This window comes from Euleptes europaea, chromosome 17 (genome assembly GCF_029931775.1).
Source record: "Euleptes europaea isolate rEulEur1 chromosome 17, rEulEur1.hap1, whole genome shotgun sequence".
Classification (NCBI taxonomy): domain Eukaryota; kingdom Metazoa; phylum Chordata; class Lepidosauria; order Squamata; family Sphaerodactylidae; genus Euleptes; species Euleptes europaea.
Genome location: NC_079328.1, coordinates 49,731,989 through 49,746,775, shown reverse-complemented (window position 1 = coordinate 49,746,775; position 14,787 = coordinate 49,731,989). Strand labels below are relative to the sequence as shown.

The 14,787-nt window shown below is 50.1% G+C and overlaps 1 protein-coding gene across 1 annotated transcript; it reads left to right on the top strand.

The window, feature by feature from the left end:
* Positions 1-411: 411 nt before the first annotated feature.
* Positions 412-10,988, top strand: MVD (mevalonate diphosphate decarboxylase). Its single transcript, XM_056862394.1, has 10 exons — positions 412-481; positions 2,546-2,616; positions 3,145-3,259; positions 4,916-5,071; positions 6,891-7,090; positions 7,299-7,373; positions 8,758-8,976; positions 9,530-9,645; positions 10,056-10,164; positions 10,908-10,988. The coding sequence occupies exons 1-10, from the start codon at positions 412-414 to the stop codon at positions 10,986-10,988; spliced, it is 1,212 nt and encodes a 403-aa protein (XP_056718372.1).
* The last annotated feature ends 3,799 nt before the right edge of the window (positions 10,989-14,787 follow it).

Sequence of the window (14,787 nt, the reverse complement as noted above, 5' to 3'; positions counted from 1 at the left end):
GGCTTGCGCAGCGCCTCCGCCTGTCCAATCAGGCGCGCGGCATCAGGAGAGCGAAGAGCCCCACCTTCCGCCGACGCTGATTGGCTGGGAGTCGGCACGAGAGGGGGTGTGGCTGGCGCCGATTGGGCTGCCGCGGAGCAGCTGGTGCTGCGCCGGCCAATCGCAGGGGAGGCGGCGCTTCCGGGCATGCCGCTTTTGCAGCCACGTGGAGGAGGCGTGCAAACTCCTGGAGGTTCCTGCTCCTCCCCTAGCGATTGCAGCTGGGAAACTGAGGCTGCTGGGCGGGCGTGCGGGCAGGCAGGCTGCTGTGGGGGGGACGATCCTGCGCCGGGTCTGCCCTTGGCCAGTTGGCCTTGGCCAGTTTTGCCTGCTGCCCACCCACCCACCCCCGGCCCCCTCTGCAGCTCCCCCATGGCTGAAGAGAAGCCCATGACGGTGGTGACCTGCACGGCCCCGGTCAACATCGCGGTGATCAAATACTGTAAGTAGCAAAATATTGTCGAAGGCTTTCACGGTCAGAGTTCATTGGTTCTTGTAGGTTATCCGGGCTGTGTGACCGTGGTCTTGGCATTTTCTTTCCTGACGTTTCGCCAGCAACTGTGGCAGGCATCTTCAGAGGAGTAACACTGCTGACTACTTCTTCTTCTTTCTGAAGAAGTGAGCTGTGGCTCACGAAAGCTCATACCCTGCCAGAAAATAGTTTTGTTAGTCTTTAAGGTGCTACTGGACTCTTGCTCTTTTCTAATACTAGGTGCTGTGGAACACAGACAGGACAAAGCTGCTGCAATCGTCTTGCTTGTGGGCTTCCTAGAGGCCCCTGGTTGGCCACTGTGTGAACAGACTGCTGGACTTGATGGGCCTGGGTCTGATCCAGCAGGGCCTTTCTTATGTTCTTATGTTAAGGGTTCATGGGAGGTGGTGTGGAGTTGGAAGGGACCACCAGGGTCATCTAGTCCAACCCCCTGCGCAATGCAGGAAATTCACAACTACCTCCCCCACACACACACCTCCAGTGACCCCTACTCCATGGCCAAGATGCCCTCCCTCTCATGATCTGCTGAAGGTCATGGAAGCAGCATTGCTGACAGATGCCCATCTAGCCTCTGCTTAAAATCCTCCAGGGAAGGAGAGCTCACCACCTCCCGAGGAAGCCTGTTCCACTGAGGAACCGCTCTAACTGTTAGAAGATTCTTCTTAAAGTCTAGATGGAAACTCTTTTGATTTAATTTCAACCTGGTCCGACCTTCTGGCACAACAGAAAACAACTCGGCACCCTCCTCTATATGACAGCCCTTCAAGTACTTGAAGATGGTTCTCATGTCCCTTCTCAGTCTTCTCCTCTTCAGGCTAAACATACCCAGCTCCTTCAACCTTTCCTCATAGGACTTGGTCTCCAGACCTCTCGCCATCTTTGTTGCCCTCCTCTGGACATGTTCTAGCTTATCTACATCTTTCTGAAATTATGGTGCCCAAAACTGAACACAATACTCTACGTGAGGTCTAACCAGAGCAGAGTAAAGCGATACCATCACTTCACGTGAGCTGGACACTTCAAGAACCCCTGCTCTGCCCTGGAAGCTCGCTGGGTGGCCTTGGGCCTGGCACACACTCTCAGCCTAGCCTACCTCACAGGGTTGTTGTGAGAATACAATGGAGGAGAGGGGAATGATGCCAGCCACCTTGAGTCCTCATTGGGGAGAAAGATGGGATATAAATGAAGGAAATAAATAATAAGTGAGGGGGGCTTTTTAAAGACTAGCCAAGCTACTCTCTTTGCATAAAAGGGATAGATCTGAAAAGAGAGGGCCTCTCTTCTTTCCTATGACTTTGATGAGGTGCAGCGATGTGCCTGCCCCCCCCCCCCATTGTGCCTGAGACGCAACCCAGTTGGGGAAAGGAGGAACACATTCACAGGTGCCTTGGAAATAATCCATTTTTAGCAGTAACTGAAGCTACTACTGAGGCATTTCTTCTTGAGCACCAATTTTTTTTTTGTCAGGTTCATTACAACTTTACAACAAATTAAAAAATATGATGCTCAAAGAAGGGGCCTTTCTTAGCGCTGCCAAATGTGAACAGTCAAGGTGTGCAGAAGAACTCTGTTGTTGTGCAGTTGCTTCAGAAAAGTTACAGTGCTTTGAAGATGCGACAGTTTAAAAAGAGAGGGTTTTAAAAGATGTCTTCTGAAATACAGGCTGTAAACAAAACTGTGCTTCGCTCAGCCCTTTAGAGAATTCAAAGCATCACTTTTCTCTCTTGCTCCCTCCACCTGCAGTATTTACATTTCATACACAGATAAGTAATCAAATAAAAGCCAGGAGAAGTTGGAGAAGTGAATCCCAGCCTATAGCAGGCTTCTCTTCTCAGTTGTTTTACAATTCCTGCCTGTTGGCAAAAGAGAGAGCAGGTTGGACTACCTGTGCCGAACCCCGAGATGTATGATTCTCTGCAGCCTCTGACTACCATCAGGATCCGGTTACGGAAAAGGGACTGGTGGTGCAATTTTACTTCCTCCCCCATTCTAACAATCTCATCCTTCACCCAGGGGGGAAACGTGACGAAGAGCTGATTTTGCCCATTAATTCCTCCCTCAGCGTCACTCTGCACCAGGATCAGGTTAGTATCTGATTGTAATAATTGTGCTGTTTTGCTTGTGAAACCAAACAGGAAGCAGACAGAAGAGCGGTTAGCTGAGGATCCAGGGCGAAGAAGTGTGTGTGTGTTTGGGGATCAAGTCAAGAGGAGAAACCAAACCCAGTTATGTTGATTGCCTTAAAAATCTGGCTCAAGAGGTCTGAACCCTGCTGAGTCTGCTAAAACTTGGGGTGGGGGTTTGTTTTGAAATTGTCATCTTTCATAAGGTCCTGGGAAGTCCTGTTCCTGTGATTTGAGGCAAGATCACCAGAAGAAGTTAACGACCCTCAAATATCTTGGAATAAGCACTCACTCTGGGGACACCAGACAGTGATGGTGGATTTCCATAGTGTGGAATCTGCACACTAACATTTCTCTGGCCCTCTTTGCATCCAGAGTTAGCCTGACCTGGAAAGGTGCTGATGCTGAAGTCTTGCGGAGCAAAGGCCGGAAATGAGAGCATCTCATTTATTGTCACTCTTGACCTTCAGTTTTGTGCTTCTTTTGCAGCTCAAAACCACCACGACAGCAGCCGTCAGCCGGGACTTCAAAGAGGACCGCCTCTGGCTCAACGGGAAAGAGGATGATATCGCGCACCCCCGTCTCCAGTCTTGCCTGCGGGAGAGTGAGTGGGAGGCAGGGATAGTGTGGCAAGGGCAAAAACAGTGTGGAAGATTAAAATTCACAGTGGGTAGCCGTGTTAGTTTGTCTGCTTCTGAAGAAGTGAGCTGTGGCTCACGAAAGCTCATACCCTGCCAGAAAATAGTTTTGTTAGTCTTTAAGGTGCTACTGGACTCTTGCTCTTTTCTACTACTGAAGATTAAAATGTTAGAGATTTGGGTTCAAATCCTTCCTCTGCTGCGAATGTTGCTAGGTGACTCTGGGTCAGTCACCTAGACTACCTTACAGGATTGTTGTAAAGATAAAATTGGGAGTGGGGAAGGACTAATAATAATAATTTGTAAAAATTGGATATTGGAGCCCGAACTGTTCATCCTGAAAATCTTCACTTATATGGGAGGGAGGAGGTTTTAGCTAGGTTTACAGTTGCCAAAAATAGGGTATTTGTGTGAGTGTACCCTCAGACGCTGGTGGGTGCCAAGCAGAATTTTGAGTGTTCCCCCTGAGCTATGTGAATGGCAGATATGGAATGAACTGTGGCTAAATTCACAAAGCAGGTGGCAGAATTTTGTTTGGGGCAGCTTAACTTTGATGCAAAATTCTGAGGCTTTTTCTGTCCCAATTTAGGCTGCAAGTCAGACATTCATGACTGAGTATTCCTCTGTGCAAAAAATATTTTGATACTGAAAAGAAAGATTCGAGCCTAGCCCCTCTCACTTGCTCTCTCTCTTCCCTCCCATCTTCCAAGGACCTCAGGGTGGTGTCCTCAATTCTCCTTTGCGCTGCTTTATATTGACATTAACCCCATGAGGTAGGTTAGGCTGAGAGAGAGTGAGCGGCCAAGGTGAGCGTCACGGCTTAGCACAGATCTGAAGCCAGGGGTCATCATAAGAACATAAGAAAAGCCCTGCTGGATCACACCCAGGCCCATCAAGTCCAGCAGTCTGTTCACACAGTGGCCAACCAGGTGCCTCCAGGAAGCCCACAAACAAGACAACTGCAGCAGCATTTATCCTGCCTGGGTTTCACGGCACCTGATAGAATAGGCATGTTCCTCTGATCCTGGAGAGAATAGGTATGCATCATGACTAGTATCCATTTTGACTAGTAGCTATGGATAGCCCTCTCCTCCATGAACACGTCCATTCCCCTCTTAAAGCCTTCCAAGTTGGCAGCCACCACCACATCCTGGGGCAGGCAGTTCCACAATTTAACTATGCGTCCTAGTCCAACGCTTTCAACTGTTCCCCCACAGTGGCTCTCAGTGCGCAAAATTTTCAGTGTGCAGGGAATTTTTTTTGTATAGATGAGACATTCTGTTCTCTGAGCCCTACCTGCTTCGGTAGCATATAAGCCCACTTCACACATGAACAAACATGAAGCTGCCTCATACTGAATCAGACCCTTGGTCCATCAAGGTCAGTCTACTCAACTGGCAGCCACTCTTCAGGGTTTGTGGTAGAGGTCTCTCGCATCACCTACTGTCTGGTCCTTTTAACTGGGGATGTTGGGGATCGAACCTGGGCCCTTCTGCATGCCAAGCAGGCGCTCTACCACTGAGCCAGGGCCTGTGGATGAGTGCCTGTGTTTCTGTGACTGCAGGGCTCTTCTCACTCTCTCTGTAGGCCTGCCCCTGTTCCTAACCTTTGCTTTCTTGCAGTTCGCCGCCTGGCTAGGAAGCGCCATGCGGGCAACGGCAGCGGTAACGGTGACGCCCTTCCCCTCAGTCTCACCTACAAGGTCCACATTGCTTCAGAGAACAACTTCCCTACAGCTGCTGGGCTGGCCTCCTCAGCGGCTGGCTACGCCTGCCTGGGTAAGCGTGGGATCCACGGCGTCTGTCAGGCATCGGTTCTTCAATTGCAGTGCCTTGACATTGTTGCTTCTCTTGTTCAAAATGGAGCCTCCACGTTCAGAGGCAGTCAAGCTCTGAATCCCAGTGCCAGGAAGCAACAACAGGGAACATGAGAACATAAGAAAGGCCCTGCTGGATCAGACCCAGGCCCATCAAGTCCAGCAGTCTGTTCCCACAGTGGCCAACCGGGTGCCTCTAGGAGGGCCACAAACAAGACGACTGCAGCAGCACCATCCTGCCTGTGTTCCACCGCACCTAAGATAACAGGCCTGCTCCTCTGATCCTGGAATGGACAGGTCTGCATCATGACTAGTATCCATTTTGACTAGTAGCCATGGATAGCCCTCTCCTCCATGAACATGTCCACTCCCCTCTTAAAGCCTCCCAAGTTGGCAGCCATCACCACATCCTGGGGCAGGGAGTTCCACAATTTAACTTGGTGTTGTGTGAAGAAATAGTTCCTTTTATCTGTTTTGAATATCTCACCCTCCAGCTTCAGCAGATGACCCTGCGTTCTGGTATTATGAGAAAGGGAGAAAAGCTTCTCTCTGTCCATTCTCTCCATACCACGCATAATTTTATAGACCTCTATCATGTCTACCCTTAACTGCCATTTTTCCAAACTAAACAGCCCTAAGCGCTTCAACCACTCCTCATAGGGCAGTATGGAAAAGAGGAAGACCCAACAAGAGATGGACTGACTCAATAAAAGAAACCACAGCCTTCAATTTGCAAGATCTGAGCAAGGCTGTCAAAGATAGGACATTTTGGAGGACTTTCATTCATAGGGTCACCATGAGTTGGAAGCAACTTGACGGCACTTAACACACACACACACATAGGGCAGTTGCTCTAGTCCCCTGATCATTTTGGTTGCTCGGCCTCTCCCTGTTCGTTTGGCCCCTCCAGGGCAGCTGGTTGGCCACCGTGTGAGACAGGATGCTGGACTAGATGGACCCTCACTGGCCTGATTCAGCAGGGCTTATTTGTAGAACTGCAGTCATGTGGGGGTTGAGGTGAGGAGGAATGGGTTCAGAAATATTGTGGAGAGAGCCGTGGGCTGTGATAGCCATCATCTGGGGCAGGGAGAGAGGAGGGTTTTTGTAGACTGGCATACCTGGTTCACACATGCAGGGAATGGGGGTAGAGACTAGAGGGGGTAGAACAGGCCGCACTGCTTAAGCCTGCAGGTGGGAATCACATTTTTGGAATGTCAAAAACTCCCTGCCAGTGGAAAACCAGCACTGCAAACAGAGAGGGAAGGTTAAACCTTTCCTGCATGCTGTGCTAGCTTCTGTTTGCATGGATGTTTTTTTTAATGTAAAGGAACATTCAAAGTTGGAATCCCCGGCGTGTTCTGAACTGGAGAAGTCTTCTCTATCACCGCAGGGCTCTGCCACCTTATCTGCATGTAGGAAGTAGACTTAAGGGCAGAGGAAGAAGCGGGGTCTCCTTGGGTCCTAAAATGTAGACAGAAGGGTGCCGTGCCCCACAAAAGTCCATAAGATCGAGGGAGGGAGGCTGTACACAGCCTCTTCCATTCCTGTCTGGTGAAACTGCAAAGCTCTCTTGGGCAGGTCCTTCATACTCAGCCTAGCCTACCGTGCAGGGTTGTTGTGAGGATAAATGGGAGGAGAGGCAGAGAACCACTTATGCAACTGAACTCTTTGGAAGAAGGATGGGATAAAAATGTCTTCTAACACAACGGAGGACTGTCTGTCCTTGGGGACATCCCTGCTAGCCCTGACCCTCAGCCCCCCCCCCCACTCTGCTCTTGCAGTCTATACCCTGGCCAAGCTGTACGGTGTGGAAGGGGAGCTTTCTGTAGTGGCCCGCCAAGGCTCAGGAAGCGCCTGCCGCAGCATATTCGGGGGCTTTGTGCAGTGGATCATGGGGGAAAGAGCTGATGGCAAGGACAGCGTTGCCCAACAGGTGGCACCGGAGACACACTGGCCCGAGCTGAGGGTCCTGATCCTGGTGGTGAGTGGCTGTACTTCAGGGCGCCAAGGAAGCGGCACAGAGTCTGGGGGCTGTGCCCTGGCAACGCTGCAAAGGATTCTGGGGTTGTGAGGGGCAGCCAAATGGCTGGGGTCGGTCCTGGTTGTCTGGTGAGTGGGGGTGGGGTGGGTTGAAACACCCTTCTGCAGGGAGCCTGAGATGTAGCACCTTCTTGCTTTCCCATGTCCAGGTGAGTGCGGACAAGAAGTCAGTGGGGAGCACAGCCGGAATGCAGACCAGTGTGAAGACCAGTCTGCTGCTGAAGGTCAGAGATGGCGCTGCCCCGTGCTGGCAGGGGAATGCATGCCGCCCAGGGGGCCTCCTCCGTTCTGTGCGGGTGTGGGCTCAGCTCGGGGAACGTTCTCTTCATGCACCATGCAGTACCTTAGCAGCAAGTGAGGACGCAGCAACCTTGCAAGGGCAGAAAGGCGAAATACAATTAAAAAAAAAATTATTTAAAAAAATAAAATAAACACAAGCAGTATACAACAATACATATATGACATAAGCAAAATACGTAAAATATAATAAGAACTACATTTCAAAATTGGAAAATGCTCTAAAAAACCTGCACCAAAATTACAGAACTAGGTAATACAATTATCAGTGCCAACGTAGTTGACACTCCAGTCTAATTCCTTAAAATCGGTGTGCAAACTGGGGGGGGGATGTTGATTTTAAGATTAAACAATTTTGTAAATAATAACAACAATAATAACCCTAATGAAATAACCTGGCTACACCCAAAGTATTCTGCATGACGAGGTCTTTTGAATGGAAGACGTGATGTAAAGAGCGTGACCGCTCCGTGTTCTTAATAATGGCCTGTCAGATGCCTCTGGGTAGAGGTTGTGAACAGGAGAAGACGGAGATCACCGATTCCTCTCGTTGAGTGAGATTCCATTTTTAAGCTAAAGTACATTAGTAGACACAAATGAGGGCCTGCAAAACACGTGGGGGGGGGGAATCTCATCTCCTCCCCCCCATCACGGCTCCGGCCCATCCCCATCCCTGCTCACTCGCTGGCTTGCCCAGAGCCAGATGGGGAGGCCCTTGAAACTTGCACGGGGGGAATACAATATCCTCCCCTCCTCACCTTCCAGCCTGGTTGTAGCCAGACACACCTGCTAATGGCTCCCAGGTGCTGCTGCCGCGGACAAACTTGGAATGGTTCCCGGGCTCTGCCACCACAGGAGTTAGAGGCAGCCCCGAACTGAATGCTTTTTGGAAAATCAGTGGGATTTAAACCTCCCAGTTTTATTTAATTTCAGATTTTTCTGCAGACCTAGGGGGTCTCCAAGTCTGCAGAAACATATGTTTGGGGTGAGTGCATCCCCTATATGTGGATTTAAGTATCTGCAGGCAGGGGGCACATTTTGGCATTAGATATATAGATTTGCTCTGTGAACCTCTGTTCTTGCTAGCTTCTGCTAGCAACCGTTGCCACATCTCATAGCAAGGAGTTCCATAGGCCACTTGCTCCAGAGAAGTATTTTTTTCTGCTTATCAAAATCAGCTGACTTTTCTGTTGGACTTTGAAAGAGAATGAATTATCCCCCCCACACTCAACTAAAGGTTTTATTAGGCGCTCTTCCTTATCTAGGTGAGCTTGGGTGTGATCTAACGTGTCCCGACCTCCCCTCTTCCAGCACCGTGCAGAGGCAGTGGTTCCGGAGCGCATGGCGCAAATGATCCGATACATCCAGCAGCGTGACTTCGAGGCGTTTGCGGAGCTCACGATGAAAGACAGCAATCAGTTCCACGCCACCTGCCTGGACACCTTCCCACCCATTTTCTATCTCAACGACATCTCCAAGCAAGTGATAGGCCTGGTGCACCGTTTCAACGCACACTATGGCAAAACCAAGGTTGGAGCTGGGGAGGGGTCACATTGGGAGTCTGTGGGGACAACGGGGGCCCTCCCCTCCAGCAGAGTAGGGGCTGCTTGGGAAGGGGAGACTCTGGGGGAGTTATCCAGGGCATCCTTTGATCAGGAACTCGCTGGAGGATAATCAAGTCCTTCACTGCATGAAGGGAGAGAGTGTTTTCTCCTTCCGTCACAATACTAGAACTCAAGATAAGGAAGGACAATAGATTTGGGATAGTCACACAAGAGCTGGATTTGGCACGTGATTTAACATTTGGAATTCACTGCCACAGGATGTAGTGTCAGCCACTTGCTTAAAGCTGTTCTTGTTTTGCAAGGGCTTTTAAGGATGCCTCCGGGTGGATTGGCGTCTTTGGATTTACTGTGTGGTGTGTTTAAGTGAGCCACCATCCAGATTTGGGAGAAGTCTGGATATAAATACATTAATTGAAAGAAGTAAAGCATAAAAGGGGGCTAGTCTGTTCTCCCAGGGCTTAGTTATCCAAACAGAAACCTTTGGCAACTGCTTCACTGATGTCTGGGCTGGATTGCAGGTGAGCTATACCTTTGACGCCGGTCCCAACGCAGTTCTCTTTGCCCTGGAAGACACCGTGGGGGAGCTGGTGGAGGTGGTCAAGCACAGCTTCCCTCCAGATGGCAACGGAGGCCAGTAAGTGAGCCGGGCATTCGCCGGGCTTCAGAGGGCGAGGAGCACAGTGGGTTGGGCTGGATCCCTCCCTGAGGCCTCCCTTCCCTTTACCCTTTAGGGGAGGGGCCGTGGCTCAGTGGTAGAGCATCTGCTTGGCACGCAGAAGGTCCCAGGTTCAATCCCCGGCATCTCCAGTTAAAGGGACTAGGCAAGTAAGGGATGGGAAAGACCTCTGCCTGAGACCCTGGAGAGCCATGCTGAGGGGCTGTGGCTTAGTAGTAGAGCATCTGCTTGGCATGCAGAAGGCAGCAGGTGATGGGAAAGACCTCTGCCTGAGACCCTGGAGAGCCACTGCCAGTCTGAATAGACAATACTGAGTTTGATGGACCAAGAGTCTGATTCAGCATTCATGTGCACCCCCCCCCACTTAGGTTCCTGAAAGGCCTGCCGGTGGAAGGAGCCTCCCTGTCTGACGAACTTCTCACAGTGGTGGTGAGAGATCCAGCGCCGGGAGCGATCCAGTACTTGCTGCACACCAAGGTGAGGCCGGTCTGGACTGCCCACTGCGGCCTGTCCATTGCCCTGGGGTGGGGGAGGGGCCCTCTTTATGGATGAGCCCATGCTGCGGCTCATGATGCGGCCACCCAAGGTGCTCCTGGGGTGTAGGAAGATGCTTCTGAGTCTTTGCCCCTCCTTTCCACCCCTGGCTTGGGGCTCTGGTGTGCCTGCTCCAAGTCCAGTTGGATGCTGCAGGTGCCATCTTGGAAGCTGGGAGCATTTAAGGCCAAGCGCCACCTAACCTGGGGTTAATTGAACAGAGTTTAAGAGCATCAGAAGATCTTGCTGGCTCAGACGAAAGGTGCAGTCTGGTCCAGCACCCTGTTTCCTGGGCTGCCAGGGGCTTCTGCCAAACCCACAAGAACCCAAAGCCCAAACCTCCCCCTGCCCCCCCCAATCTGGCTCTGAACTCCTGACATAGTCTTTATGGGGAAAACAGCCCCACTTTTACACCCCAGGCCCAGGATGCAGAGGACAGATCTGCTTGTTGGCGTAACATTTCCCTTTTAGCGACTTCCTTGTGGCCGTCCCTGCCCTGCTTCTTGCAAAGGATTACCACACTTTGCCAGACTATGCTAATTAAAACCACCAAGGGAGGGAAGCCTTGTAAAACAAATGAATCCTCCTCCTCTCCGCCCTCCCAGGTAATAACTGAGCCGCCTGCTCGCCCAGCTTCCTAGCTGCCAGCCTCCCTTGTCCTAACGCTGGTTTTGTTCCTCTTCCAGCCGGGGCCGGGGCCGATGACGGTGGAGGATGCCGGCGGTCATCTCCTCGGAGCAGATGGGCTCCCTCGAAGCAGCTGCTGAGCAAACTGTGCATTGTTTGCAGGAGCGCACAAGGACAGAGTCCAGGATGCGAAAGACCCGTGGAGGAAGCTGTCCTAAAAGATGGGTGGGTTTTGTTCATAAAGGGTGGCAAAAGGTTGTGGGGAAAGGTGTGCTGGGGGGAAAGATCTGGGTTTTCCCAGACTATGCAAACGGGTTATTTGCATAAGAAACCCCTCCCTTGGTTTTATATGTCTGGTTTTCTGACAGATTTCACACAGAGAAGCCTGGCTAGGGAAATAGCGGGCAAGCCGGGCAGTTTGTGGGAAATGTGGACCCGGCAATGGGGCAGGCTGAAGCAGAGTTTAGTTGCCGGTTAGTTGGAACCAGACAGCCAACTTATTTTGGGCTGTGAGACTTTGACTCTGGCTGTGCTTCACCCAGTGGGACCTGAGTTAAAGACTGTAATTCTGCCCCTCTGGGAATGAGATACAAATCTTGGTCAAGCCAGTTCCTGGTAGTGTAGAGGAAGTTTTTTTCCTGGTACTGACAGGTCATAGCTGAAATGCTGGGCTTTTCTTAAGATGGGTTGCACAAAATCCCGGCCTTGGGTTGTTCCTTGATTGGCAGGGATCTCTTCCCCACCACCCCTTTCGCTGTTCTTGTTAACTGTATACAAGTAACAGCACATGGTTAGACCTGCAAATGTATATCAGGTCTTGCCCTGGTTGCTTATTTCTTTAAAATATTTAGAAACTAACCTTTATAAAAAACTTTTTGGTTTGTAACGCGGAAAACAGGAAATGCAGCTCTAAAGTAAAGCCCAGTCAGAGCACACAAGGGGTGTCTGGAATTGCAAAAGCCAAATAACTTTTTGCTTATGAAATTCTGGTCATTGCAGAGCAAAACTGAAGCCTGGTTTGTGGGGGGGAGGGGGAGAATCTTGCTTGCTCCAGCCCCAAAGGCTACACTTCATTACTCTCCATAGGAGCGACAGCAATTGAGTTAATGCAAGGACATAATTGGTGGTGGGTAGGGCAGAAATTTGGGGGCGGGGGGAAGAGACAAGAGATTTTGACCATTCTCAGATTTTTCCCAGATTGCAGCTTGCTATCGTCTGCCCTCCCAAAGGTGCTGAGCCAGGACCCTGACTCTAAGAGGGGGGCCCCCACCTTCGACAGGCTTGCCTTCCTTTTCTTGCTGTGACCCTGGAGTGACCCTAGTCACTTTTTAAAAAATATATCATAAATTTACAAAATTACACTCAACATCAAAACTCACAAGTAATGACAGTAGTTAACAAATGTAATTCCTACTTTTTGCCAAAAACAAAATAATAATTCATCTGTGTGTCTGATCGCTCCTTCCCCTGTGGTGCCAACTATCCACTGTCTGTCTTTCCAGACGGACCAGTGGCGGTCTTACTTTTTGGGACACTGAAGCTTGAGCTGTTATGGGGGCCCCTTCACAACCAGCAACATTTTGGGGCCATATGAAACAAGTATTAAAGCCTATTTCTAAGGTCAATATTAAGTACTTCAACCCATTGGCGTACGATTCTGTCACTAAAATATCCTTATTTTAATAGCAAACACTTAAAAAAAACCTCCATCGATTTTGTTGAAGAGTCCACTCATTTAAAAAAAAGTTCCCTCCGAGATTAGGGGCCCTGAAGCTGAAAGCTTGGTTAGTTTCGTAGTAGATCCGCCTCTGAAACGGACTACACCAAATTCAGTGCTTCCAATTTTGTGGATATCGTGAGATGCTTCTTATTCCAAAAACCAATAAAAATCCTCTGTTGCTGAATAAAATGTTTCTGTGCAAATTTCCTCCTATTATCTTGGTTTTAATATTGACTGTTTATCCATAATCTTCACCTGCCTGGCTTTCTGCAGCCCTTATCGCCATCTAGGGCAGCCTGTGCTGTTCCCAACTCCTAGCACTCCTAACAGGAGTTGGAGGGTTTGGAGCTCTGGATCCAGTGGCCGGAGCTGCAAGGGAGGTTTTTGCAGTCTCTTGTGAGCCCCAGCACCTTTCTGTTTGAACAAAACAAGCCCTGGTGCCATCGCCTTCGTCTGACATGCAAATTCACATAAGGTGGGTTGCCTGCAGGGAAGCAACCCTTTCAGTGCAGGGACTTAGCAATTATTCCTTCTCAGAGGAAGATCACGACGGGTAGCCGTGTCAGTCTGTCTCCAGCAATAGACAAGAGCAAGATCATATGAAAGGCCCTGCTGGATCAGACCCAGGCCCATCAAGTCCAGCAGTCTGTTCACACAGTGGCCAACCAGGGATCTCTAGGAAGCCCCCAAACAAGACAACTGCAGCAGCATTGTCCTGCCTGTGTTCCACAACACCTAGTATAATAGGCATGCTCCTCTGACAGTAGAGAGAATAGGTATGCATCAGGACTAGTATTCATTTTAGATCATAAGAAAGGCCCTGCTGGATCAAACCCAGGCCCATCCAGTCCAGCAGTGTTCACACAGTGGCCAACCAGGGGCCTCTAGGAAGCCCACAAGCAAGACTGACTGCAGCAGCACCATCCTGCCTCTGTTCCAAGGCACCTAAGGTAATAGGCATGCAAATATAATAGGCAACCTGTGACGACCCCTTGGGTTTTCAAGGCAAGTGACGTGCAGAGATGGTTTGCCATTGCCTGCCTCTGCGACCCTGCACTTCTTTGGTGGCCTCCTAGCCAAGTTCGAACCAGGGCCGACCCGGCTTAGCTTCCGAGATCTGGCCAGCCTGGCTCATCCAGGTCAGGCCCCACACCCAACCAACCCTGGGAAAAGTTTGCAGCTTCTCCATCTCCAAAACGACCCTGCAGGGAGGGCCTCCAGTCTAAACCCACCGGCTCCCTTCCATCCAAGCCTGCTGATTCCCACGACGATGGCTCTCATTGTTCTTTTCCTCCCTCCAGTAGCACCTGGTCCAGTAGCACCTTAAAGACACACAAAATTACTGGCAGGGTACGAGCTTAGCTCATACCCTGCCAGAAATTTTGTGCTAGTAGACTCTTGGGGTGCTTTCACACATCCCAAATAATTAGGGTTGCCAACCTCCAGGTGGCGGCTAGAGATCTCCTGGCAGAAATCAGTTTCCCTGAAGAAAATGGTCAATTTGGCAATTGGACTCTATGGCATTGAAGTCCTTCTCCTCCCCAAACCCCGCCTGCCCCAGGCTCCACCCCAAAAACCTCCCACTGGTGGTAAAGCGGGACTTGGCAACCCTAATGTAGAATAAATATATGCTGCCTCTCCAGAGGCACCAAGTAAAAGTAATACCGTTAAATCATAAAACTATCAATGTTAACCCAATCTATAGAGATAATTCACAGTGGGTAGCTGTGTTTGTCTGCAGTAGTTGAAAAGAGCAAGAGTCCAGTAGCACCTTAAAGACTAACAAAAATATTTTCTGGCAGGGTAGGAGCTTTCGTGAGCCACAGCTCACTTCTTCAGATACCTGTATCTGAAGAAGTGAGCTGTGGCTCACGAAAGCTCATACCTGGTATCTGAAGAAGTGAGCTGTGGCTCACGAAAGCTCATACCTGGTATCTGAAGAAGTGAGCTGTGGCTCACGAAAGCTCATACCTGGTATCTGAAGAAGTGAGCTGTGGCTCACGAAAGCTCATACCTGGTATCTGAAGAAGTGAGCTGTGGCTCACGAAAGCTCATACCTGGTATCTGAAGAAGTGAGCTGTGGCTCACGAAAGCTCATACCTGGTATCTGAAGAAGTGAGCTGTACACCCTGCCAGAAAATATTTTTGTTAGTCTTTAAGGTGCTACTGGACTCTTGCTCTTTTCTTTTTTTTCTTTTCAGAGCCAGCACTGTTGACCT

What these genes read in the sequence shown, in the direction of transcription:
- MVD (XM_056862394.1), top strand. Translation starts at nt 412, where the DNA reads ATGGCTGAAGAGAAGCCCATGACGGTGGTGACCTGCACGGCCCCGGTC. An exon ending in GGCTGGCTACGCCTGCCTGG is followed by an intron (nt 5,072 to 6,890) that starts GTAAGCGTGGGA and finishes CTGCTCTTGCAG; the next exon opens with TCTATACCCTGGCCAAGCTG. An exon ending in AGTACTTGCTGCACACCAAG is followed by an intron (nt 10,165 to 10,907) that starts GTGAGGCCGGTC and finishes TTCCTCTTCCAG; the next exon opens with CCGGGGCCGGGGCCGATGAC.